At 34.7% G+C, this 26,393-nt stretch overlaps 1 protein-coding gene across 6 annotated transcripts in view; it reads right to left on the reverse strand.

Moving 5' to 3' along the window:
* Positions 1 to 26,393, reverse strand: part of Csmd3 (CUB and Sushi multiple domains 3) — a 1,196,994-nt gene that overhangs the window by 259,324 nt on the left and 911,277 nt on the right. For all 6 annotated transcript variants that reach the window (XM_029469822.1, XM_021183659.2, XM_029469819.1 and 3 more), the window contains 3 exons: positions 19,167 to 19,305; positions 16,892 to 17,079; positions 8,284 to 8,478 (listed from right to left, as the gene is read on the reverse strand). In XM_029469822.1, the coding sequence (XP_029325682.1) occupies positions 8,284 to 8,478; positions 16,892 to 17,079; positions 19,167 to 19,305 (522 nt within the window). The remainder of the gene's footprint in view (positions 1 to 8,283; positions 8,479 to 16,891; positions 17,080 to 19,166; positions 19,306 to 26,393) is intronic.

Below are 26,393 nucleotides of genomic sequence, written 5' to 3' on the forward strand. Positions count from 1 at the left end.
CTCTCTCTCTCTCTCTCTCTCTCTCTCTCTCTCTCTCTCTCTCCCTCCCTCCTTTACAAACACAAGTCCTACACCCACACACACATACACACACACAAAGCAGATGTATACATACACACAAACCACAACATTAGAAAACAACTACAACTACATTAAATAAAATGCACTTTAGATCAAACTGCCATGTACTGATATAATAGTTTTGTCATATATGCAATGCTAAAGCTGACAAAGAAGACTAGAATACATCTGTAGATTTTTTTTGTCATAAAGTAAGCTTTCTACTTATGGTTTGAGCCAAGACATGAGTATGTGACATAGAAGAAGAACAAGTGTCCCTTTGCCAGAAAGTGGAATAGAATAGCAAACCAGTAACATGGAGTATTCAGGTATATTAGAGGCTTCATAAGACATGCAACATAGCCTCAAGCTACTTGAAATTTCTGTCTGTTTACTTTTGTAATGTATAATTTATTATCAAATACACTGTATAATGAAAATTATGATATATAAATTATTCTCAGAAACCAAGTTAGGTAGTTTGAAAAGGAATGTCTTCTTACAGGTCACAGAAGAGCAATGCACTATATTAAATCAATAATTTACTAGCTGTGACCTGTGGTCCTTCAGTTTGAAAGAACTGCTGTACCTTACAAAACTGCTGGTCCACTTCTCATAAATTACTTATGCCCTGATATAGCCTGATTGAATGTCACAATGCATAAATTCTCTTCTGGAACACATTTGAAAGAGCCCCATGGTGCATTGTTTTAAAACAGAAAACCTTTCCAGATCCTTAAACTCTCGGCTGTGAATTTTAACACAGACAGCTATCATTTCCAGTATTGACCTTAAAATTAAAGTTGGTGCTTCTCTTTCTCATGTTTGTTCAGAACTTTGATCTGTGTGGAAAAATCTGTGTGTCCAGCTGCCCCTTTCACGGCTCTGTTCCTGTCTCCTTCACACACGTAGGTATTTCATTTTGCTTACTTGCCTCAGGGAAAAAGCCTCCAATGGTGATTTTTTTTCCCTTTAAATTTATGATGGTGATAAACATTACTTTAAATGATAATCATATTTATATTGCATTTCATTTAACATTTATTGGCTGCTATCTTTTGGTATATATTTATCTATTTATTAATAAACCAGTAAATAATATTGCTATGAGATTTCCTTTGCTGTCTTTGTTTACATTAGAACAGAAACTAACATCATCCTCTGTAATAATTTGGTTTTATAAGTTCATATTATTTTGAAGCTATTTTCAAATATTTATTTTACTTTTGATTATGATTATATGTGTTGGGGTGATGGGAGATGCTTGGGTAAATGCAGGTGCCTGCAGAGTCCTGAAGACAGTGATTCCCTGGAGCTGAAGTTATAAAAAGTTCTGAGCAGTTGTGTGTTCCAGAAATCAAGCATAGGTTGTATGCAAAAAAAAAAAAAAGAAAGAAAAAATCAGTAGGATAGCTCTACTACTGAGCCACCACTCTGGTCCTTCATGTCATATGCAATAGTAAAAGTTTTCTTTACAACATGGTAATTACTAGCCATGTAAGGTACTTTAATTACTCAATATGTAAACTCAGTAGGTTGTAAGTTCTACCTCTGTCACCTCTTGAATTGTTTGGGCTCACTCATTTGATATTGTTGACCAGGAAGGTCAACCCAAAATGACTCTGTGAGCTATGGCTTCCATCAGTGTATACTTCTGGAGAAAGTGTCATTCAATCGCAAATGCTAGGAGTTAGTGGGCATCCTTGGATAGATTTGTGCTCTTGACATAGACATTTAGTAGCAGTCGTGGGGATGCAGATGGTTAATGTGTGAATGGAATATCATTGTGTTTGACTCTTCATTTTAGACACTGAGATATATACACATGCTATAGAGTCGTCTGTTTAAAGTGCGAAGTTGAATGAACTGTATCTTGTGGACAAGTTGGGTAACTAACGTGACTATCTAGTTCCTAGACATCCTCCTCTTGCTATAAAAATTTCAGCACGAAAAAGTAGCCACCTTCCATTTCCTGCAATCACACCTCTGTGACAGTCACAAACCTGTGATTCTATGATAAAGCATACATGACAATGACAACCTCTTAAAATGATTGCTAGTGAATTATTTATACTTTGTGAAGCAAAATCCTGCATGCAGTTTGGTTGGAATTGGATTTTTTGAACAATTTAAGTGATGCTAATATGTTACTTTTAAAATTACTTAAAACATAAATATGTTACTATAAAATGATTTTATAGAGAAAACTTCTATGTAATATTTTGTACTAAAGCTTCAAGTCAGTGTTGCTGTCTTTGAAAGTATATGTCTTAAATTAAATGGTATATAAAGCCCCTATTGTTGTGCAGCACTCCATTGCATAATTTTAGGAGAAAGATTGTCATCCATAATCATATATGTCATTGTTTATATGGCCTATTAATATCTATGTCTATTTTTAGATTGTTGGAGGTATTAAGTTAATGTTTCTGTGCTTTTAATATTATCTGTACTTTTAGAACTACGTATGGTGCTTTGATACACAGTGTACTTTTGCTAAAAATGTTATGTTAAGAAAGCAAATAAGGGCTGGAGGGATGGGTTAGTGAATAAGATCACTGACTGTCCTTCCAGAGTTCAATTTCCAGAAACCACATGGTGGCTCACAACCATCTGTAATGGGATCCGATGACCTCTTCTGGTGTGTCTGAAGACAGATACAGTGTACTCATATAAATAAAATAAATAAGTAATTATTTTTAGAAAGAAAGCAGATGAATATACATTCTTAATATTTTCCCATTGAATAAATACATGGGATTTAAAATTATCAAGCCTCTTATGATAACATAGGGTTTAATAATACTTCATTCAAACTTCATTCTTTTGGAAATAAAAATAAAATATTTAGTCATAAACTTGAGCTTCACTTTTTACCAACCATGCTTGGAAGAGAGAGAACTATGAACTGAAATGGCAAAAGGAACCGTATGTTCAATCACACCCAAACACAGGTCTAAAGAATGAGGAACTGCCTCCTTTCCTTATGCAAATTTCTGGAAGATGTAATGAGTTTTCCTAGGCCTTTAAAAAGAACCATTAGACCTCAACAATTCCAAGAAGTAACAAGTCATAGACAAGAATGCAGCAGAGAACTTCCTTAACTGCTTTACATCTTCCTGGAGAGAGAGAGAGAGAGAGAGAGAGAGAGAGAGAGAGAGAGAGGTCTTTGTGGTACCTTCTACAGCAAAAACTACAAAACTACACTAATGCTTCCCCAAGGAAAATGGGATCGTTTCAACTCAATTTCCTTTCAATGTATTGATATCTGGCTGGTTGTTGAGGGTCATGTGGATGAGGTTATCTTCTGTGTTACACTCCTTTAGAAGTCCAGTGAAGGTACAAGAAGCAATATTAGAAGGCACATGGGGAAAATGTGGCTACCACACACAAGTACATATGATACAACCTATCTTTTCTTTGTTTCATGAATTCAATAGGAAAAATGGAGTTTACATGTTGTTTATATCCTACTCAAGTTATTTTCTATCTGAGATTTAGCATTTTTCAACTTATTAATATAGAAATCAAATCACAGTAATATTAGCTACTGTAACTTGCTTTATCATCCGCAGAAATTAGACATCATTATTCTTATAATAATAGTGGCACATATCTCAATATATTGTTTGTGATCCTTAATACTGCAAACTACAGTCATTATTAGACCTAGTGTTGGAAGTCATAAAAAAAGTGTATATCAGGAGCAGATGCATGCCAATTTTTGCTCAAGTATTTATGTTTATAATCATAGATTTGTGCTGTGCTCAACTTTCTTCAGAGAAGCTTTATATTGCAGAGGGTTAATACAGACTCATAGCTGCTCAAGATGCAAGAATTAGTGACTGCTATAGCTCAGTTATTGGTGGAAATCTGAATCATGCACTGTTTTGAAGCCTCAGAGAACACAGTGAAAGAGAGACCAAGTAGAGTGCACAACTAGAAGATGAGGAGGGGTATACAACACTTTGACCTCTGGACACACACACACTGATGATGCCAAGTAGCCATGGTTTCTGTTGCTTATGCTCTTGCCCTTGCCTCTCAACATCTGGTCATCTGTGGTGTTAGCTGGTCTTGCTGTCTCTAACTGTGGCTTGCCCCTCTTGTAAGCCTATGTGTCAGCATTCCTGGGAGACCAGATTTGAGAACTCTTATAAGGGCCAACATTTAACTGAGGCTGGCTTATAGGTTCTAGCTTATAGGTTCTTATTAGTCCATTATCATCAAGGCAGGAAGCATGGCAGTGTCCATGCAGGCATGGTGCTGGTAGAAGTGAGAGTTCTACATCTTCATTCAAAGGAAGCCAAGAGCAGACTTCAGGTGGCTAGGAGTAGGGTCTCAAAGTTCATCCCCACAGTGAAATACTTCCTCCAACAAGGCCATACCCACTCCAACAAGGCCACATCTCCTAATAGTACCACTCTCTGGGCCAATAATATTCCAAACATCATATTCCATTCCTTTGCTCCTATAAGCTTACTAAAATAAGTAAATCTATGTGAGCTATACCTAAACACAGTATATGCTAAAACATTTAATCCAAGTTCAAAACTCCCCATAGTCTTTAAGAGTCTCAACAATGTTAAAAGTCCAACGTTCAAGGTTTCTTATGATGTTCATCCCATCACTTAACTATAATTCCCTATAAAATCAAAATCAAAATGCAGATCACATACCTCCAACATAACAAGCTATACATTACCATTCCAAAATGTCATAGTGAGGAATAGTGGACCAAAGCAAAACCAAAAGCCAGGTAGGCAAAGTCCATAGTCACCATCTCCAAGTCTGATGTCAAAGCTCTTTTCAGATATTGAACTACTTTCTGCTTTGATGACTGCAGCACACTTCTTTCATTTGGGCTAGTTCCACTATTCTGTTAGCAGCTTCCCTTGGAAGATATGCCACAGTTCTGGCATCTCTAAAAATCTTTGTGTCTCCATGGCAACTTCTTTTCCACAGCTTCTTGTTCACATGATCTTCTGGACTCCTTCAAAAGGGCTTAGGTCACTTCTCCAGCTCTGCCCTTTAGCACTCAAGGTTGACTCCACCCCCCTGTAGTTGTTCTTGGTGGTCATCCCATGGCACTGACATCTCCAATACAATAGGATCCTTTGTTGCAACTAGGCTTCACCAATAGCCTCTTATAGGCACACTTATTTGTATGACCCTTTCAGTACTGGGCTGTGAACTGCAAATAAGACTCCATCTTCACCAAGGACCTTCCATGGGCTCTCATGCTATCAAGCCTCAGCTGTTCTTCATGACCCCTTCATCCCTTCAAAACCAGTACCATCTGTGTGACTCTAAGACATTCCCAAGTACAGCTGTAGCACTAGGTACAACCTTGGCTATCTCTGGAACACAGCTTCTTTGTGCTCTCAGAAAACTCTTCCCAGAATATTTCACCTCAGTGACGCTGGTCTCTTCTTAATCACAGATAATTTCTTAGCTCCACCTAACCAGCATCAATATTTCCAGTAGTCCCTTCTATTCTTGCTTCTAAAGCCAGAGCCACGTGGCTAAAGCTATCTAGTTCTGCTGCTTGCTGGAGTTGGAACATGACCCCCTTGTTCATTATCACCAGCTTCCTGTGATTAAAGGCATATACAGGGCCTAAGCTTTTCATGACCACTATACCTCAAGATCTGACTCAAAAGCCTAAGTCTTCCAGATTCAAAATCTGGATTAAAAGTATGTCCCCCATTTCTAGATTATAATTCATTCCTGATTAAAAGTTCAAACTATTTTTTGTTCAACATCAAACATAAACAATAAGCTTAGCTGGGTTGGTCCTTGCCAAAATTAGATCACCAGTCACTTAATCTGTTTATCTCCTTGAACACAGGATTCACCTCTACTTCATTTTCTGGTTCCCCTTTAATTCTTTTTTTTTTTAATTTATTTTTTAATTAGGTATTTTCTTCATATACATTTCAAATGCGATTCCAAAAGTCCCCCAGACCCTCCCCCCGACTCCCCCACCCACCCACTCCCACTTCTTGGCCCTGGCATTCCACCATACTGAGGCACATAAAGTTTGCAAGACCAATGGGCCTCTCTTCTCAATGATGGCCAGCTAGGCCATCTTCTGATACATATGCAGCTAGAGACACGAGCTCCGGGGGTAATGGTTTGTTCATATTGTTGTTCCACCTATAGGGTTGCAGACCCCTTTAGCTCCTTGGGTACTTTCTCTAGCTCCTCCATTGGGGGCCCTGTGCCCTTAAATCTTTGAACCATATATTTTGTATTTTTTTAAGCTGCAACTCTTGATTAGAATCTTCCTTGAAGAATGAACCATCATGATAAAATATAAACTTGATTGATTTGACACTTCTTTTGTCAATGCCATGACTCAAAAATCTCTTTATCTCAGCGTCAGGCAAGATCTGTAGATGAGGGCAAAAAGCCACATTCTTCACCAAAACCTCAGAAGAATGATCTTCAGAGTTCTAATCACACTCATCACTGATACTTCCATATTCCTATAGGATGGTCCATTAAGTCCCACTTAAAGCAATCCCTGGCTTTCCAAATCCAAATCCCAATATCCACATTCCTCCAAACAAAAACATGGCTGGGCCTATCAGAGGAATGCCCCTGTTCCTGGTACAACCTTCTGTCTTAGGATTTCCATTGCTATGAAGAGGCACCATGACTAAGAAATTTTATAAATGACCACAGGTTCTGAGGTTCATTCCATTATCATCAAGGCAGGAAGCATGGCAATGTCCAGGTAGGCCTGGTGCTGGGGAGAATGAGAGTTTAAATCTTTTCCCAAAGGAGGCTGGGGGAGAGTCTCCAAGCCTACCCTACATTGATATACTTCCTCCAGCAAGGTCATACCTCTGAAGAGTGCCACTCCCTAGGCAAGCATATTTAAACCACCAGAATGGGTATTTCTAAATCACTTTGTTTCACAGGAATTCACTTACCAATGTAACACTGATGTTCAAACTATGACTGAGCTATCTCACTAGATGTTTTTATTTAGTTAATTGTTTATAAGTCCGAATTTTGCTATTTATCCCAGATTCACTGAGAACTGACATATCTCAGTCTCCTAAATTTTGAGATTGCAACCTGGTAGTAGAATTTGGTTCATTCTTTCTTGCACAGACAAGTTTGAAGCTAAGTATGAAATATCCTAATTTAAACAGTAAGAAAAAATAAACTTAAAGAGATCAAATATCTTGGATAAATCCATAATCATGCATAAATAATTATGTCAAATGAATATATTATGCAAGAACAATTAGATGTATGCTAGACATTAACAATACACTCATTTCATCATCATATTAGGACTTTTTTCTTTTCCTATTTTCTTTCTTAATCTAAAATCTAAGATAATATATTTACTTTTACAGAATGGCCCAATGCACACACAACCAAATAGATTCATGGCTATACATACATCCATTTATGCACACGAGCATAAATATATCTATTGTATTTTTATATCTGTACATACATCTAAAAGTTCCCCAAACAAATGTTCTTTTGCTTTGTTTCGTTAGCTTGAATATTTTTCTCTTATATCAATTATATTGAATCAATTATATTTGATTCAATTCTATATCTATTATAAAATTCATGGTTATGACTAAATGGGTTGATTTTATGACTCACTGGTGTTACTCATACTTGGAAATCCTTTTCCAGGTGACATCATATTGTAAAAGCCTGTGTGCACCTTGGCACAATGCATTAAGGTCATTCAACTGACTTACATCTCTGTATTAGTCTTCTACAGTGAATTCTTTGCTTGTTACTGAAAGTCTTTTTTATACAGAGCTGTATGTATGTTATAGTTTTAAAACACTGTATTATTATTTTTTAGACAACTCCTTATTTAGAGAAGTACATATTGTTCTGTTCCTTGTTTGAAATAAATTTTTACATCAATAGCATGTTAATGAATTCATCTAATTGTGTGAAATTATCACATAATCCAGATGGTGCAAAAAAAGCAAAACATTTTGAAATACCTATGCTTTGAGACAACTCCCTTGCTACACAACTATACTTCCATAGAGACAGATAAAAATATGTGCACTCCTCTAAAGAATTTTGTTATGAAATTCTTTTTCAACACTTCATACACTCTTTTTATGGCCTATAACACCCTGGTAGTTGCATTTTAGATGAATGACTTTTTTTAAAAAAAATAAGAGTTTATGTAACAATAAAAGTATCAAAAGTTGTATTTCTTACCATGACAACTTGGTAGGACTCTATTCCATCCAGGTCTTCCATCATCTCCCATGATACAAGTGAGTGTTGAATAACCTTGGAGAACATAGCCAGCATCACAGTAATAGGTGACTGTTGACCCCAATTTATAATCCATTCCAAGTCTGGTACCATTCATTATATTGCCTGGATCAAAGCAGGACTCCCGGAGTTTTGCTGTAAAATAGTGTCAGTATATTAATTACTTTGAGATACATTTCTTTTCTGTGATTATTTTATAGGATGCTCATCCTCTGAAGAACAGCAGCTATGGCAACTCTGTTTAAAGAGAACACAGAGCTGTTTGTGTGAAAAGAAAGTCATGTGCTACAACATGCAGTTTGCATACGTTTAAATCTGATTCAAGTTCAGTGACTTTATCTCTTTCTATGTCCAGGAACAAACACATGTACACACATCCACACATTCACACAAGTTCCTTCTCATGTATCAGCTTCAGGGTTCACACTGGAATAGCCTCACAAAACAAGGTATGCTGGGTCCATGGGTCCAACATCTGTGAAGTCAACTTATCAGCAATTTCATTAAAAGCAATAGTTCAATTTTCTACATACTGAACTTTCTGTTGGCAAAACAAACAAACAAACAAACAAAAAAACAAACAACAACAATACAATTTTAAAAAGTATAGTAAGCTAAACTTTCTACACAAATAAAACAAAGTATGGCCAGACACCGTTCCAGTATGTTACACTTCCCAGGTCCTAAGTGTCTACCTTTTGAGCATGGTTCACTTTAGGTGCCATGGTACAGTATGTACTTAGTATTAAAATACTTATGTCTGTACTGATCATTATGATATTTCTATTATTCATCTCTGAAAAGTACAAAATAACAGTTACATAAAATTTTATTATGCTAAGTATGATAAATAATATAAAATGATACAGTGTGTCTCTGTGTGTGCATGTGCATGCATGCATGTGTGTGTGTGTGTGTGTGTGTGTGTGTGTGAATGTATGCATGAATACGAACAAAACCCTATTTTTACAAGGGACACTAGTATTATTAAAGGATAATCGTATATCCAGAAAGTTTTGAAAACTGTCACTGAGAGACGTACTGGAACAAGTAGGTAAATTTAGTATACAGTATTCTAAAAATACTGGTTTTAGAAAAGATCCAGTAGGGTGATTTCTGAACAAGTTCAGTAAAATTGGACCTTCATGTATGCAGAGGTTAATTTTCTTATTTGTAAGAGTAATTTTCTCATTCTGCCTATTCACTGTGAATAAGGCAGAAAAACACAATGCAATCTTAAAAGGAACAGTAACCTAACATTTCTCTCAAGTTTAAGTTAGTTCATGGAGAAAGGGAAGGCTTGAATTAATATTTCAAAATATTAATCTATTTTGTGTTACTTTCTCTAACATTCTTTTTCTACAAAGTACACATAACCTTGTCGAAATGTTTTACTTTGAATAACAAGGCATTCAATCTATAATGCAAATACGTTGGCTTTTCTCAGGAAGCATATTGACATATTTACTTTATTGCTTTTGCTATTTTTTTATTGCTAGGTTCAATGTGAATGAAATCTTTAATCAAATGCTTTTTATGCATTTCAAAAAAAGTGGTGAACAGTTTTAAAAATAATACTGCCCTTGTTTACTACTATATGTGCCATAGCATTTACATCTGGAAAAACAGGAAATACCTGATGCAAATTATGAACCAAAACACTTAAGAATTATATTTAGGAATACTATAGTATGTTTGCTTTATTGTGATAAGCATGTCAAAGAAATGAGTTTTTCCTTCTATAATCTAAGTAAAATATATTAGGTGATAAATCTTTTTTCTAAGCATCTTCTCTTATTTTTTAATTTACCCTTTATAGAATGTACACTTAGAAGTAAGCATGAATTTGAATTTAGCTAAGATAAGGCATATAGCCTTCATCTCCTGTAGAATTGCAAGGCTATATGGAAAATGGTTTCATAAGAATCTTTAAGAGGACGGTGAGGAAGAGATGCTAAGTTTTCAGAGTAAATATGCTACAGTCAATTAGCACAATTGCCCTGAACATTTCCATGACATATTATTCCTCTATCTTTCATCCCACAGCTTTTGGGCAATGTTCCCTAAATTAGAACCCACAGTAGAACCTAGATATAGGTATAAAGTAATGACACCTCTTCCTTATTTAGTTCTCTCATCTTTCCCATCCTTCCTCTTTTCCTTCTTTCCAGATGTATGCCTAAGCTGTTCACCTTTTATGTGTGTATGTATGTGTGTATGTATGTGTGTGTGTATGCATAAGCTGTTCACTATATATGCAAATATATGTATATATACTAAATTCCCCTGAACAACAGAGAGGAGCAACACGTTTCTAAGGTTGCTTACATCCCAAGAATGTTACTATAATGTTTTCCTAATTATCATACATGAAAGCAAACAAACAAACAACTAAAGAAAAATTTTTTTGCAATGCTCAAAATTGATCAAGTGACAAAGAAATCATTTCATAGTTCCCTTGTGTATGACTACTCTAGGGAATAAACATAGGGGTGTGAATAAAATGGACAGCATTTTGCCTCTTAAGATTCCTTTCATTTAGTATATGTGGAAGCCTTTAGTAGACTATAGGAAGAAGAGACTTATAACTTTCAAATAATACCCTAAGGTAACACTATTCAGTAGATAACAGATAAGTCTATTGGGATAAAATGGAATCCCTTTTTTATCAGTCATAAGACTTTAGGCAATTCACTTAAATTTGTTTTTCCAAAAATGTTATTCACAGAAGGAAATGATTTTAATGCATATTTACTCAAAATGATCCTGAATATAGAAGGTCGTGTTTTTAAAAAATATGTCTTTATGAGCATTGCTCCCAATCAAGAGTAACCATCACACCTACAGGTTTGACTTAGGTCATTAAAATGATCATCTAGAATACAAGACTGATGTTGTGGACTGCTGATATTTAACATGTTACCAAAATTCCAAAGCAATTAAACAAGCAAAGAAATAGAAATGAAATAGAAACAGAATAGAAAAAACAGAAGTACCTATGTTTATGTGGACCGACCAAACTACTACAAAAATATTATATCAATAAAAGGTTTAAGTAAATTGAAATATATGAAAAAAATTATTAACTGTCAGCATGTCTTCATTCTTAAGAACAATCAGAAAAATCTAATGATAAAGACATTGCTTATTACCTGTTAGGTCTATGACATTTTAATTAAAGTGTGAAAGAACTTATAGAGAAGATTATAAACCATTACTGAAAGATGTTAATGAAAACATGAGTAAATTGAGAGACTGGTTGTATTAATAGATGAGAAGATTAAATGTCATACATCAATTTATTCCCAAATGATTTATTAGTTCAATATGGTAGCAATCAAATGTGATGTGTAGAAGAAGTTTAATTCTAAAAATAAATTGAAGGTTGAAAATGTTGTGACAGGCATCAAGGACAAAATTTTAAAAAACAACAAAACCCCCCAAAATCTAAACTAAACCTGTTCTGGTTAAGTGTTCTTTATAAGCTCATTGCCTTGGGCTTAGTTTCCAGTTGAAGGAGCTGTGTTGACATTTCAGGAGGTGGGGAAAAGCAGGTAAACCAGGGCAAGGGAGATGCATGCCCTGAAGGACTGTGACTGCATCTTACACTAAGTTCCCTTGTTTCTCTTTGCTTCCAAGCTACCATGAGGTGAGAAACTCAATGTGGCTACTAACCACTGTTCTGTAGCCAGAGGAATATGACCGGAAAACATTGAAGCCATGATGTAAAATAAACATTTTCTTGTTCAAATAAAATCCGTTGATATTTCCATACACCAATAAAAAAAAATAATCTGACTTAAATAAAGTACACTTTATCACGGTTGTTCTACTGCTTTGAAACTCTTTCTGTCTAAAGACAGAAAGAGAAGCCCGTGGGACAGACTAGAAAGCTAAAAGATGACACGGGGACATGATAGTTGACAGAAATGGCATTATCTTTTAGAAAGTGGTGCTAAAGCACTTGATTAGTCACACAGTAAACATAAAATTAGAGTACTGTTCTACAGAAAATAAACTCACATAAATTAATGCCTGTAAATTGGAAAGTACAGTTCTAACTAAACACTAGAACAATTACATGAAGACATGTGTATGAAACTTTGAAGTGAAAAGAGTACTTTTTTCTTTTTTAAAGTATTTTTCAATTGATTATTTATTTATTTACATTTCAAATGTTATCCTCCTTCCCCATTTCTCCTCCAGAAATCTTCTATCCCCTTCCTCCCCACTGCCTCTATGAGGGTGCTCCTCTATCCACCTACCCGCTCCGTCTCAGCGCCCTAGCATTCCACTATGCTCAGTCATTGAGCCTCCACAGAGCCAACAGGCAGAGCCTCTTAAAGTATAGCTATACCAGACTCCTGTCAGCAAGCAGTTCTTGACATCACAATAGTGTCTGGGTTTGGTGTCTACATGTGGGATGGATTCCTGGGTGGGGCAGTCTCTGGATGGTATTTCTTCCAATCTCTGCTCCACTCTTTGTCCCTGCATTTCCTTTTTGACAGAAACAATTCTGGGTAAATATTTCTGAAGTGGGTGAGTAGCCCTATTCCTCAACTGGGGACCGTGCCTATCCACTGGATATGGTCTGTACAAGTTCTATCTCCTCTTTCTCGGACATTTCAGCTAATGTCCTACCTGTTGGGTCCTGGGAACCATCTGGGATATTCTAGTGGCTATTTTCATTTCCCATTCCCTACTGCTACAGAACTCCTTTCAAATTCCTGACCCTCTGCACTTCTCCCCCATCTCATTCCTTATCTGAACCAGAGCCCCATTTTTCTCTTCCCCTCCTCTCTCCCTCTCAGGTCCTTCTCTCCCTCTACTTTCTGAGACTATTTTCTTTCCCCTTCTGCATAGGACTATAGCATCCACACTTTGGTGTGGTCTTGGTGAATGGTACCCTTAAACAAGACATAAAAGGTATAAATTATGAAGGAAAGTGAAAATTAAATATAATACAAATTTTTAGATACTTGTACAACATATAAATACAGAGATAAAGTAGAATGCCCCATTTTAACTAAAAGTGGAATTTAAATATTAATTGTAGCATAAATGGCATAGATACCAAATGAACTTCCATAATGTAAAATATTTCCTATAAATAAACAAATTACACATTTTGTGACTGTAACAATGCACAAATCCAACAAGAAGCTGTCAATGTGCAAAATAGAGAGATAGATTCAACTTAATACTTCTTGGGCAAAATTTATAAAATGCCAATTGCCTAATAACCATGAGGGTAACAATTTTAAAATTCACAAAGTAACTGACTTTTCAAATCTCTTAAATTTCTCAAGTTCTAATCCTCTAAAGTTTAGTATGAATGGGAAAAGCCTCACAATAACTTTTTAAAACCTTGCAATATGCAATTAATTTGAAGCATTTTATACCCTTTGACTCAATAGTTCAGCTACCACAAACACAAATGTCTCAGTAAGATTCTTACATATATAGTCATGAAGATCCATAAATGTGTGTGTTTTCCTACATGATTCCTTTGCAGCAGTAAAAAACTAGAATAACCTATCTATCAGAAATAAAACAGAAATTAATAATACAGGTATATTCAGGAGCATAATAAATTTTATTTATATACACACACACACACACACACACACATAATATTGTTAAACTCTTAAAAGAATAAAGAAAACCAGCAATATATAATTGATGAAAGTGTAATGGTTGTAAGAGTATAGATAGTATAATAGATGCTTTAGTTATTGTTCTATTGCTGTGAAGAGACATCATGGCCAAGACAACTCTTTTTAAAAAAAACATAACATTTAACTGGGGTCTTGCTTATACTTATTTCATTATCATCATGGCAGGAAGCATGATAGGAGAGTGGCAATACTCATGGTGCTTGAGCAGTAGCTCAGAGCTGCATTCTGGGAAAGAAAGGAAAGGAGAGACTGGGCCTAGAATGGATTTTAAAAGTCTCAAAGCTCACCCTTAGTAAAATCTTTTCTTTGACAAGACTACACCTAAACCTTCCAAGTATTCAAATATATGAGCTTATAGGATGATTTGTATTCAAGACGTCACAATTAGAAAGTATCAAAAATATATATAAGCATTCAAAAAAGGAACAGTTAAGCTCCAAATCCAGGTTTGGGAGGTCATAAGCTTTAAAATTACAAGGCTTAAAAGGAGGCCATGAATCTGAAAGAGAGCAGGGGAGTCAGAGGGTATGGGTCAGTTTAGAGGAAGGAAGGAGTGAGAATGAAGAAATGACATAATTTCAAAGAATTACAAAGCAAGGATGCCTGAAAGCTACTCCAAGTGTTGATTATAATTTTAATCCTAGCCATTTGTCAGAGTCCTAGCAGAGGGTATGGAGAGTCTCCTCTTTTGTTTTTTAATTAGATATTTCATTTACATTTCAAATGTTATCCCCTTTCTTGGTTTCCCCTCCAAAAAACCCCTATTTTATGCCCCCTGCCCCTGCTCACCAACTCATCCACTCCTGCTTCCATGTCCTGGCATTCCCCTACACTGGGGCATCAAGCTTTCTCAGGACTAAGGGCCTCTGCTCCCACTGATGTCCAACAAGGCCATTCTCTGCAACATATGCAGCTGTAGCCATGAGTCCCTCTATGTGTACTCTTTGGTTGGTAGTTTAGTCCCTGGGAGCTCTAGGGATACAGGTTGGTTCATATTGTTTTTTCTTCTATGGGGCTGCAAGCTCCTTCAGCTCCTTAGGTCCTTTCTCTAGCTCTTCCATTGGGGACCTTGTGCTCAGTCCAATGGTTGGCTGAGAGCAACCACCTCTATATTTGTCAGACACTGGCAGAGTCTCTCAGGAGACAGTTATGTCAGGCTCCTGTCAGCAAGCACTTGTTGGCATCCACAATAGTGTCTGAGTTTGGTGACTGTATATGGGATGGATCTCCAGGTGGGGCAGGGATACCCTCCTTCTCAGTAGAGATAGTCATATGGTGTTCAAGACCAACTCTTACAAACACCACTGACTGTGGAGTCCACAACTATGTTTTTAGCCAACTTCTAAAAAAAAAAATCTGCCATCTTCAGGGTCAGATCAACAAACACTTACAGAAAACTCCAATAAAGAGCTCTAACCCCAAATACACATTGCCTGTGTAAGTAGCTGGTTCACTCCTCTATGGACAGACAATTTATTACCTAGCCCTGTAGAATGGATGCCCCAAAGAATGCTCAAGGTTCCAACTGAAATCACATTTTAACCATATTTATGTTTAAGATTTATCACTTGCCTTGGCATCTTTGCATGCTTTCCCAAATGATAATAAATGTTTTTTACTTGCTGACCTATGAACATTCCCTTTTCCTACTTATAGATCCAACAGAATTTATAGACGTTTCATATATCAGAAGTTATAAACAGAAGAACCTCAGGTCTGACACCAAATAGAAAGTGAATGTACATTGTATATGTGGTATTTGACTTTTAAAAACAATAATAAAGTATTATTTTTATAAAGAAATATGCTACTATATCAACTGTATTCATTGGGTGGATGCTTTAAAATTACTTTCTTCTGCATAATTTTGTTATAAAATTATTGTTGGGTCTATGTCACTGGCTCAGTGAGGAAGAACACTTTCTATGGAAATATAGGGACCTGGTTTGCATTCTTAAGACACTAGTAAAAGCCACAAGACAACTTAGGACCTCAATACTGAGTGTAAGGGATGGAGATAGAATATTGAGGATGGTTAGAAATTAGTCTAGCCAATCTTGAGAGTTCCAGGTTTAGAGAGAGACCCTATCTAATGAGAATAAGGTAGAAAGCAGTAGAGCAGCAAACAATGTGCTCTCCTTTAGTCTCAGTGCCCAATCACATAGGTGAATGCACCACTGCACATGTACACACTTACAAAACCTACAAAACTAAAGTATATGAGGAGACAGACTTAAATACTACATGATACATATTTATATGAAAATACCATATGGTAACCCAAAAAATGAATACAATTTGTATCTTATGTATTATTTTGAACTGGAAAAAGATGTAATTAATCATTAAGTTATAAAATAATCTATGATTCAGAAGACAAAATTTATAAAATATCCATGAACATTCTAAAACATTTATAAAAATTATTTTTCAGATATAGCTATCACTACATTATGCTCTTATTAATATCAACATATTTAAAATATTTTGATATTAAAATTTAAACATTTTTGAAATAGAATTCCATTCTTTGTTCTCTTTTGCTGAAAGAAATCTCTGAAATAAAATACTTTAATAAAACCTAAGTCCTTCCAATGAAGTAACTTTCATCTTTCACTATTTTGTGGCCTTAGCCTGCTACCACAATATACTAATTAGTAATCTGTTTGCTACTTACATATCTTTGAGACAGTAATTAGAGAAATGCTAATTTCCTTCTCACTGATCAGAAACCACATTGAGAGCTCTTTTGTGAGTTAAGCTCTACACAGTACACACAACTAAAGCTTACAACATCCAGTGCAGAATTATTATCCCATAAACCTAATTCCAGTTCAATCAGGATGCTACAACTGAATGTGCACACTTACCTTTATACTCTAAATGAAATCCAGTGTAACTGACAGATCCATCACTCCGAAAAGCCAAGTGCATGGTATTCGAGCTGCTCTCTATTCTTTCTGGTAACTTGCTGTCTTGAAAACTTCCAATCAATGGACTATTACTGTCTGGGCCATCATATATGTAGAGGAAGTCATAGTTTGGTTCTATGCTAAAACTAAAACAGAATGAGGGGGGATGTTACTAAAAGGGTTAACAAAGCAGATGTAGAGCCAAAGAACAATAGATCTTGACAAACAAGTCTGATATAGAAGTTTATCTGACAAAAAAACAGAACAACAACAACAAAAACAAAAACAAACAAACAAACAAACAAACTATGCACTGGCAATGACTATCCAATAAGCAGTAGGAAAGAGAAAGTCCTCTTGATATTTAGAAGGCATATTTTGAAAGCATATGTAAGAGGAACTCCAGATAATTGGGGAAATAGCATGGCTTTGGGAATAGCTATATATTTGAGCTTTATTTCTTTGATTTCTAACTTAAACATTATTTTGTAAGATGCTTTACATTAGTAAAGTGAAATAGATATATGCTTTTAATTTACTATGTATTTTATATAATAAAAGTGTAATAAAACTCTTTTCATTGCTAGCCATGAAAACACAGTCCTTTAAAATATATCAGTTATCAGAATAAATAAAAAATAAATGTAAATATTGCTTTTAAATTACTCAGTAAAATACTCTATTCGATTCTGTTCTGATGAAAATATGCATGTGTATATTTTTTCTACTAGAACAATGAAAAGGAAATATTTATAGACTTAGAAATTTAGATAACGGTATAATGACTTTTCCACTGTATATGATTCAAATTCACATTATAGGTATTAAAACACTGAGAGGATGGTATGCTTATAGAAATATGGTATTTTTATAAAATTTGGTCAGATCAGTCTTGTAGTTTTTATTTTGGTAGTGGATATACTTGAAACTCTTAAAAGTAAAAGTTCTCCTTAATGTTACATCATAAATGATAGACTTGAAAATTAAATTTCCGTCCTATACTTACAGCAATATAGGCTTTTCTTCCCAATTATTAGTTAACTTAATTTATAAGAAGCAAAGTTGTGTATCCAACATCTTGATACTTTCTATTGTCTTAAAATGCAATTTCTTCAATAGCAAAAAATGGGAGTAATAATCTTATTTACCAAGATGTCCTTATAATAATGTACTGAAATAACAAACAATCTCATTCCTATTGTCTTGGCATCAACAAATATCAATTATTGAATTAATATGAATTACATGAATTATACATATAGTTTTCTTATTAACAAATATTAATTATAAAAATAGCAATTCCATATTTTGCTATTTTTTGTGACTTTAACTTACATGTTTTTTTCAATTTGGCTTTAATATATTAGAAAATATTTTATGTTTTAGCTTAATATTTTACACAAATACCAAGTTTTTTAAAGTACTGGAGATAAAAATAATAGTTGTGGTTCTTAGAATCAACTTACTAGTTACAGCAAAGCTTGTAAGCATGAAGAAAACTTCCTATTTGGAAGGACTCTGTCATTTTAAACGGTGCAAACATGTAACCTGTCCTCCCACCGTTCTCCTGAAATCTTTAGCCTTATCTTGCCTACTTTGACACACTGGCGCCTGAATCTATAGTTGTGTCTATGCAGGTTGGCTGCTCTGTTTCTGGCCTAAAATTCCAGCTCCTGCATCCTCTAATCTTAAATCAAAAGACGTCATACTATGTGATAAAATATCGATTTCCCATAAGGAAACCAAGTCTTCTTATTTTTTCTAAATAATACAGGAAAAAAAAAAGAAGAAGAAGAAGAAGGAAAGAAAGGCAATTAGAATCTTCCAAATCAGGACTACTCCTGCAACAGAAAAAAGTTTTGTTGCAGAAAATTTGAGACCAAAAACATTGAATCACTGACTGCTTAATTTTACAGCATAAAAAAAGCAGCTGATTAAAAAAAAAAAAACCTAGTGGTATTAAGTACAGAGAGAAATTAAAAATAATTGGGATCAAAGTTTATTATTCAATAGACCTCTAGATCATTCCCACCCGGCATATCTGGTGAGGTTTCTCACCCACTTCACCCCCACTCCGTAGAACTGCTGGTCTCTGAACAAGAGCTTTAAATCATGCATTGTAAAGTATTAGTGTTGGAATTAATTATTAAAATAAGTAAAAACTTACCTAGTACAAATGCCAGAGCAAATTAACCAGAAAAGATTTTATACACAGAAAGGTTTAGGAACTCACCTGATAAAGGCCAAGGAGATAACATAGTCCGTATTGACACTGATGGTCCAATCACAGTCCCTGCTGTGTGGGTACGGATGAGGGAAGTTTGGCGAAAGGATAAAGCCTGAAGATCCTGTTAAATTGCCTCCACAAGGTGCTTTAATTTAAACAAGCAAACAAAATACCTTAAGAGATTAATAAAATCCATTAGCTGTCAATATTAGTGAAAACATTTCTTTGAGGGTATGTGAGACTGCACACACTTCATTTTAACAGCACAGGATGCTGGGATGCCGGGAGGCTGTGTACCTTTTAAGGAATCCACTAAAATATTGAACACAGGACACCCATAAACACATATGAGCACATACACACAGACACACACACACAGACACACACACACACAGACACAGACACAGACACACACACACACACACACTGATACTTTGTTTTACTGGCTTCCAACATAGCCTTTAAAAAAGGGTAGAAAAAAAAAACATTTGTGTTAAGTATGTATACTGAAAAACATCAGGGGAGGGATTAAAAAATGGTTTCTCCATGGTTACTAGAAAAGAAATCTGAAAGTTACTAAAAAAAAAAAAATGGAAGCAAAGTAAAACAAAATCTTTAATAATAAATGGCTTCAAAGCCGGTATGAGGGAAGCTTGACTTACACAGACATAATGGTAATCAATGAATCAGATTCCAGTGTTCAGTGTACTTGCAGTTTCCCTTATATCATTTTTTCATATTTGTAGAAGAGGCTTTAAAAATAGTTGAGTAAAAATAAGTGATAATCTAAGAACCAAGTCTGCTTTTCAGGAACCATATTGTGACTATGATTTTTTCTAAAATCTAGTTCCTTGGTTGATAAAAATAGGCAATTACAGCAGATTCTATTGTTGCTCTAGCCATAATTTCCTGTAATTTGTCAGTGGACAGGCACAAATAGTTTCCAGGTAGATGCTGAGATCTTTATTTTCCTTTTAAGGAATATTATTATATTCAAAAAGTAACATGTGTCCTTGGTGGTAGGAAAGAAGAATGGAGAACAGCGTGGTATGAGGATTCTAATAGTCCTACGTTTCCATCTACACAATCAACATTCTGGTCTGACTTTTAAAACAATTTTCCTAGGTTAATGATTTAATTCAGTCAAAAGGTAAATAGATCCTTTGACAGCAAAAGTTGAGTTTGGAGGGAAAGGAAATTCCGTTCTAGCTAGACAAGGGTCAATAAAATTCCGTAATTTATAAAATCCATCCGTGTGTTTCTTCATGCCACCACCCTTGTGTATAGACTGAGATCCCACACTGCTCCCTTACTCCTTGCATCTTTTTCTACCATTTGAGTACATGCTAGTAAGTGGTTAGACAGAATACATCAAACTCAGATGTCTGCTGAATCTGGAAATGAAATGTCCTTCTGTGAAAGGACATTCCCTTAGCCTGACCTGAATTCTGTACTCTAGAACCTTTATTTACTTCATAGTTTCCCTTAAGTCTTCCTTTTCACAAATGAAGTGTGGCACCATAAGGGCATTTTCTATCCTTCCTGTGTTTTGACCTAGAGATACCTAATTTTCCCTGATGTTTAAGTAATATCGATAGCCTTTTGTTGTTGTTGTTCAAGGAAAGAAATTATTTATAAGAAATCATACTTTCCCGTAAGATAATTTATGATGTAGATAATCCCTGAACACCTGCCTTTTGTTGAAGTAGGACTAAACCAAAAACAGACACTGCAAAGCCCTCCTACCCCAAGGATCAGTTGTTCATCAAATTCCTTTACCAGTATGAATAAAATTTTAGTAATCCAAGCTTTGATTAAGCTTCCCTTTTACATTTAGGCTTCTGACATTTGCCCTATCTACAGCTTCACACCAGTGTTCAATATCCCTGAGAAGAAACTGAAATCAGAGTACAACATGCTCTGAGCCATCCAATAACTCTGAGATATATCATGTGTTCTTTCTTTCTTCTATTTCTGGTGATTCTTTTCTGTAAAGGTGAATTTCCTCTTTCCTTGCTCTTACAATACATGCAAGACTAGGCCAACAATGGTCACCCTGTTACAATGGTCTTTTTCAATGTGTTTCAGTGGTCTCTGCTTTCTGTACCTACAAAATAATACTTTTTAAATATAAAGTCTATGCTTATTAAATTCTGTTGGAAAAGGAAGTCTAATTTCACTGTCTTTTCACAGTTTCCCTTATATCACCTTTTATATTTAAAGAAGAGGCTTTAAAAATAATTTAGTAACAATGAGTAATAATCTAGGAACTGAGTTAGCTTTTCAAGAACCTTACTATGAATCTATGATTTTTCCTTAAATATAGTTCCTTCATTGATAAAAATAGGCAATTACAACAGATTCTTTTGTTGCTCTTTCTATCTGGAATATAGAATATAGATTCAACTGATTCTATATATTGTTGCTCTTTTGTCATAGCAAAAAAAAAAAAAGTGTGTCTGAGACAAACTCTTAAGATTTCATGCTATGAATTCTGTCAGAAAGGCACAAGTACATTTTGTGTGTGGAGAGCCAAAAGTCTTTTTCTAGTCTTTGCTTTCTGAAACTATCTCCTTGATTTTTTTTCTGTCTACAAACCTTTTCTACTCTGAGTCAAGATCTTGTCAACTCAGTGTCAATGTTCTCTAAGTTCACAATTTGATTGAGGGCCACTCAGTTTCCTTGCTTTTCATAATTATCCTTCCACATGTTGACATCACCTTAAATCTGATGAGCTAGTTTCTAGGATGTGATGTCCAATTTCTTCTAACGAATTTACACAGACTTCAATTCTGCCATGAAAATTTCTATTTCACTTTGTAGCCTGGGTATTGTCCTGAGTTCCGTATGCAGCATTGTTTACATAGTATTTTTTACTCTGTTAAAATCATCTGTATTGAAGATGTTGACATTCTTGGCTTTATCTCACAGTCTTTATTAATGTGAAACTCCTTTTCCTATCTCATCTTGCTGTCATTCTGTGCTGAACTACAAATCACGTAAGTATTACAGCTATTGCTACCTAGTAGTCTATTGGCACATAAATAATATAATATAAAAGTTACATAATACTCAAGTCAAGTTGCCTCTGCCTAATTTCTAAGTTGCTACATTAGCATTGCCATTATATATATTTCATCTTGTCTTTGACCTTGGATCCAAGACTTTTTTTTTTTTTTTTTGAAACAGGGTTTATCTGTGTTACAATCCTGGCTGTCCTAGAACTCATTTTGTAGATCAGGCAGGCCTAAATCACAGAATTCTGCCTGCCTCTGCCTCCCAAGTGCTGGAATTATGGGCCTGAGCCAGCATTGCCAGGCATCATGTGTATTTCTAAGCACGGAGTATAACATTCTTCAGCGAATCTTCATATCCAACTTATCAAGGAGATATATCAAGACTCTATGTCATAGATACACTTCAGTTTGTCTCATTTTCTTTACTTGCTATTTCTTGACTTAAATTGATACTTATAATATTTTTTTTAGAATTGTAAAGATGACTAACTTCTCTTTTCAACAATTATCTTTTGAGTGTAAATATCTTACCATAATACACAAATGTTAAGTCAGTAGTAGTTCTGTAAAATCTAAAAGACAATGCTCCAGTTGTAGTGCACCTGCCTCACCTGACCTCTATTCCCTTTGTGATATTGTCAACAATCACTTTGGATAAATAAATTATATTCAAAATACTACAACCATTACTTTTAAAAAACATTATTTTATTAATTAATTTATTTATTTTGTGTGTTTATACCAAGACATAGGGAGGTTACAAGGCAACTTCCTGGATTTGTTTTTCACTTTCTCCCATATAAGTTCTGGGGACTGAACTCAGCGGTCAAAATTGGCAGCAAGCATCTGAACCTACTGGGTCATCATGCTGGCCCTAAGTATCTTATAATTCTACGTATTTTCTCTTCATATAATTCCTCCTTTTTGACATGTTTTTCAGTGTGTACTTATGTAGGTTCACTTATTATTTGAAATGTATCACAGCCTCTAGGAACACTTAGAAAACTTTACTTTTCTTCTTGGCTGAGGTAGACTTAGCCTCAGCTTTCTTGAACATGCTATGAGACACTAGCAACTTCATGCATCTAACCTCTATGTTCATGGTCTCTTCATTTGCATACTATGTCACGTGTCAGCATTCACCACTTACGTATAAAGTCAAGATGACTTCTTATACAGTATTATTTTTGTCCAGGTGCATGTGATTTTTCTACAAATATTTGTTGATATGCTAATGGTTCTTCATATTGATTATGAAAAGAATGCTAACAGCTGTATGAAAGAATGTGTAGCCTAATAAGTGGTTTAATGTTCTGTGGAAAATAACAGCTTAGTTCCTATTTAGGACTTTTAAAATCATGTATGAATGATGAGCAAATATGTAAGGTATACAAAGCTGTGTACAATAGCAAATGCAAATATGCATGTTAGGCATATAAAAATAGAATGATAAGCCTTTTAAGTCTTTAGGGGGTTTATGGAGTGGGATTATGTGTATAGAATGGGATCAATTTGGTTTCAGATTTCTTTATTGCTACTAGAAACAATAAAAGTTGCACTGTTAGAAATCATATGCAAATTCATATGTACACATGTGAATGCATTATTCATGAACAAAGAAAGAAAGTTAATTATATGTATACTCATAATCCTACTGGATGTTGCTGAAGACTTTCTTGTTCTTTAGGGATAAGAGCTGCTAACCTCTTTTTAGTACATTATTTACCTTATCAAAGTTTCCCTTATGTATTTCATAGCTATGGCTATATTTGAAAATCCAACAGAGCCAACCAGAGAGTACAACTCTCTGATTTATAAATCCTAGACTGCCAATGAATACATAAAAATTATTTTAAAACATCTTCAACTTTAAATAGCAGTTAGAAATCCATTAGGTTTTCTTTTTTAGGTGTCTAATCATAAAACGCCCAAAATAAAATCAAAGGCATCTATGAATTAAATTTCAGTTGGCTTCTCTGGGATTCTGACATGCACGATTTGTTCTGAGTGTATTTTTTTTTTTGAGACAGTAACACGAGCAGCAGCTATGAATCTATTTTACCATCTTCTTAATTTTTTTTGCCAATTCAATTTTATTCATGTACTGTCTTTCTCAGCAACCCACCCACACTAATGTCTTTGTTATTTACCTTCATATCGAGTGCAGCTACTTTCCCTCTGGCAATGTCAAAGTAATCTTCACACTGTCAATTTTGTTCGAATGAATTCTATTAACTCTCTAAAGATGACGTCCTTCTACTTGGTACTTGCTATGAGGCTGATATTTTTTTTCACATGCAAGTAAAATGCTTTATTCTCTGAGGTCTGGGACACATACTTGCAGAGTTTCTAAAAAGTTCAGGGTTTAATCTTTGTCATAGTATTTCCAATCATGGAGTTCTTTCTTATCAGTTGTAGGGGTCAAGCTTTCTGCAGCCTGAGCAATTTTTCAGACAGTTTTTTAAGTTATTTTCTTCCTCAGAGAAGTTCTAATGCATATCATTTCTTGAAGCTATCTTATCCTTTGCCAAAAAATAATACTCAGTTCCATAATCCATACAAAAATGTTCCACACCCTGCTCCACATAAGTAAGGTTTAGTGCTCAACTGTCTCCCTTAGATTCAGGTCCTTATAGCTAGAACATACCACAGTTTATAAATGGAATTTTATAACAGCCTCTCCAGAATGCTTTAAACTTACTTTAGTTTGAGGTGTGCTTTTTTTTTTTTTTTTCTCTTTAGGTTCAGTATAATTCTGTTCAATATTTTAGGATTCTACATAAGAATGTAATATTATATAATGTTATAGTCCTGGATATCCTATTAAGTGATATTCTGGCCTATTAATAACAATCATCAGCAATTTTTGTGGAATTTCATTATTTTCTAAAAAGCATAATATTTTGTTAAATCTTTGAGAATATGAAACATATATTTATGATATGCAATAAGCTTTCAATTAGAATATAGAGCTTTAATTTATTTATAGTCTCACATGCTAATGAAGTAGTGAATAAGAATATTCATACCTTAAGCGCATTTCTCAAATAGCTTCCCTTTTCTGATTTTATTGATACAGATTTTACAAATATAAATCAACCAATATTTGAAAAAGTAAAACTTTCAACAATGTGTAAAGAGCAATAGAAAAACAGAGCTATAGCAAATTAACTATATAAAGAAATATACCAAAATCTGAACAAGCTCTGTCATTATTTTGTTTTAGATTTTAAGCCTCTTCTATACTCTTGGTTCCTCCCTATTATTTCCAAAAGAGACCTAGAACTACTATTTTGCCTGCAAGAAGAATTAAGGCTTCAATGTTAGTGACTATTATGCTTTAAAAGCCTCCCTATAAGATATAGAAAATGTGTAGTAAAAATACAATTTTTAGCTTAATTTCATTGAGAAGAAGGTTAATCAAAGTTAGTAATTTTCTCATTTTATTGTTAAATTCCCAGTGGATGGAAAACAAGAGGTAACTAATGAATTTGACTTTGCAACTTTTACATAAGCTATTACAACATGGAGGCAAACAAGCCCCAGTAATTCATTGAGTTCTTTTGCTGCTGTCTGAGGTATTAAACACATGCTTTCTAATTCTATATGAAATTCAGAAAGAGATTGCTATGAAACTTATTTGATAATACACTTAGAAGCTGAGTATAAATAAATCAAGATAAGACTTTTTGTTGAAAACATGCTAAATTTAGCTCTCCTGACTACTTTAAATCCAATAGTGAGTGAGCAAGTTGTAGAATCCCCCCTAAAGCTGTTGTGGTGCAATGAAATTCTGAAAGGAATATGAATAAAAATGTACGGAAGAACTATGAGCTTGGCTTGGTGAAAATATTTTGTAAATTAACTTGAAGATGACATTTATTGAGTAGAAAATCTTAATATTAAACAATTAAATTTAAGATTTTCTCTCTTGCTCCTCTCTTACTTTATTAATTTTTCTCTGTTCCCTTGTCCCTTCGCCCCTCTCTCCCCACATGCTCATGGCGGGCTCCTCCTCCTCTTCCTCCTCCTCCTCCTTTTTCTTCTTCTTCTCTCTTTCTTTCTCTCTCTCTCACTTTCTCTCTCTCTCTTTCTCTCTCTCTCTCTCTCTCTCTCTGCCTTTCTCTGCCTCTACTACCCTCTTGACTCCCTTCCTCATGCCCTGAATAAACTCTATTCTATACTTCAAAAAATATAAGATTTTCTTAATGATTAT

The sequence above is a fragment of the Mus caroli genome, chromosome 15 (genome assembly GCF_900094665.2).
Source record: "Mus caroli chromosome 15, CAROLI_EIJ_v1.1, whole genome shotgun sequence".
Lineage (NCBI taxonomy): Eukaryota > Metazoa > Chordata > Mammalia > Rodentia > Muridae > Mus > Mus caroli.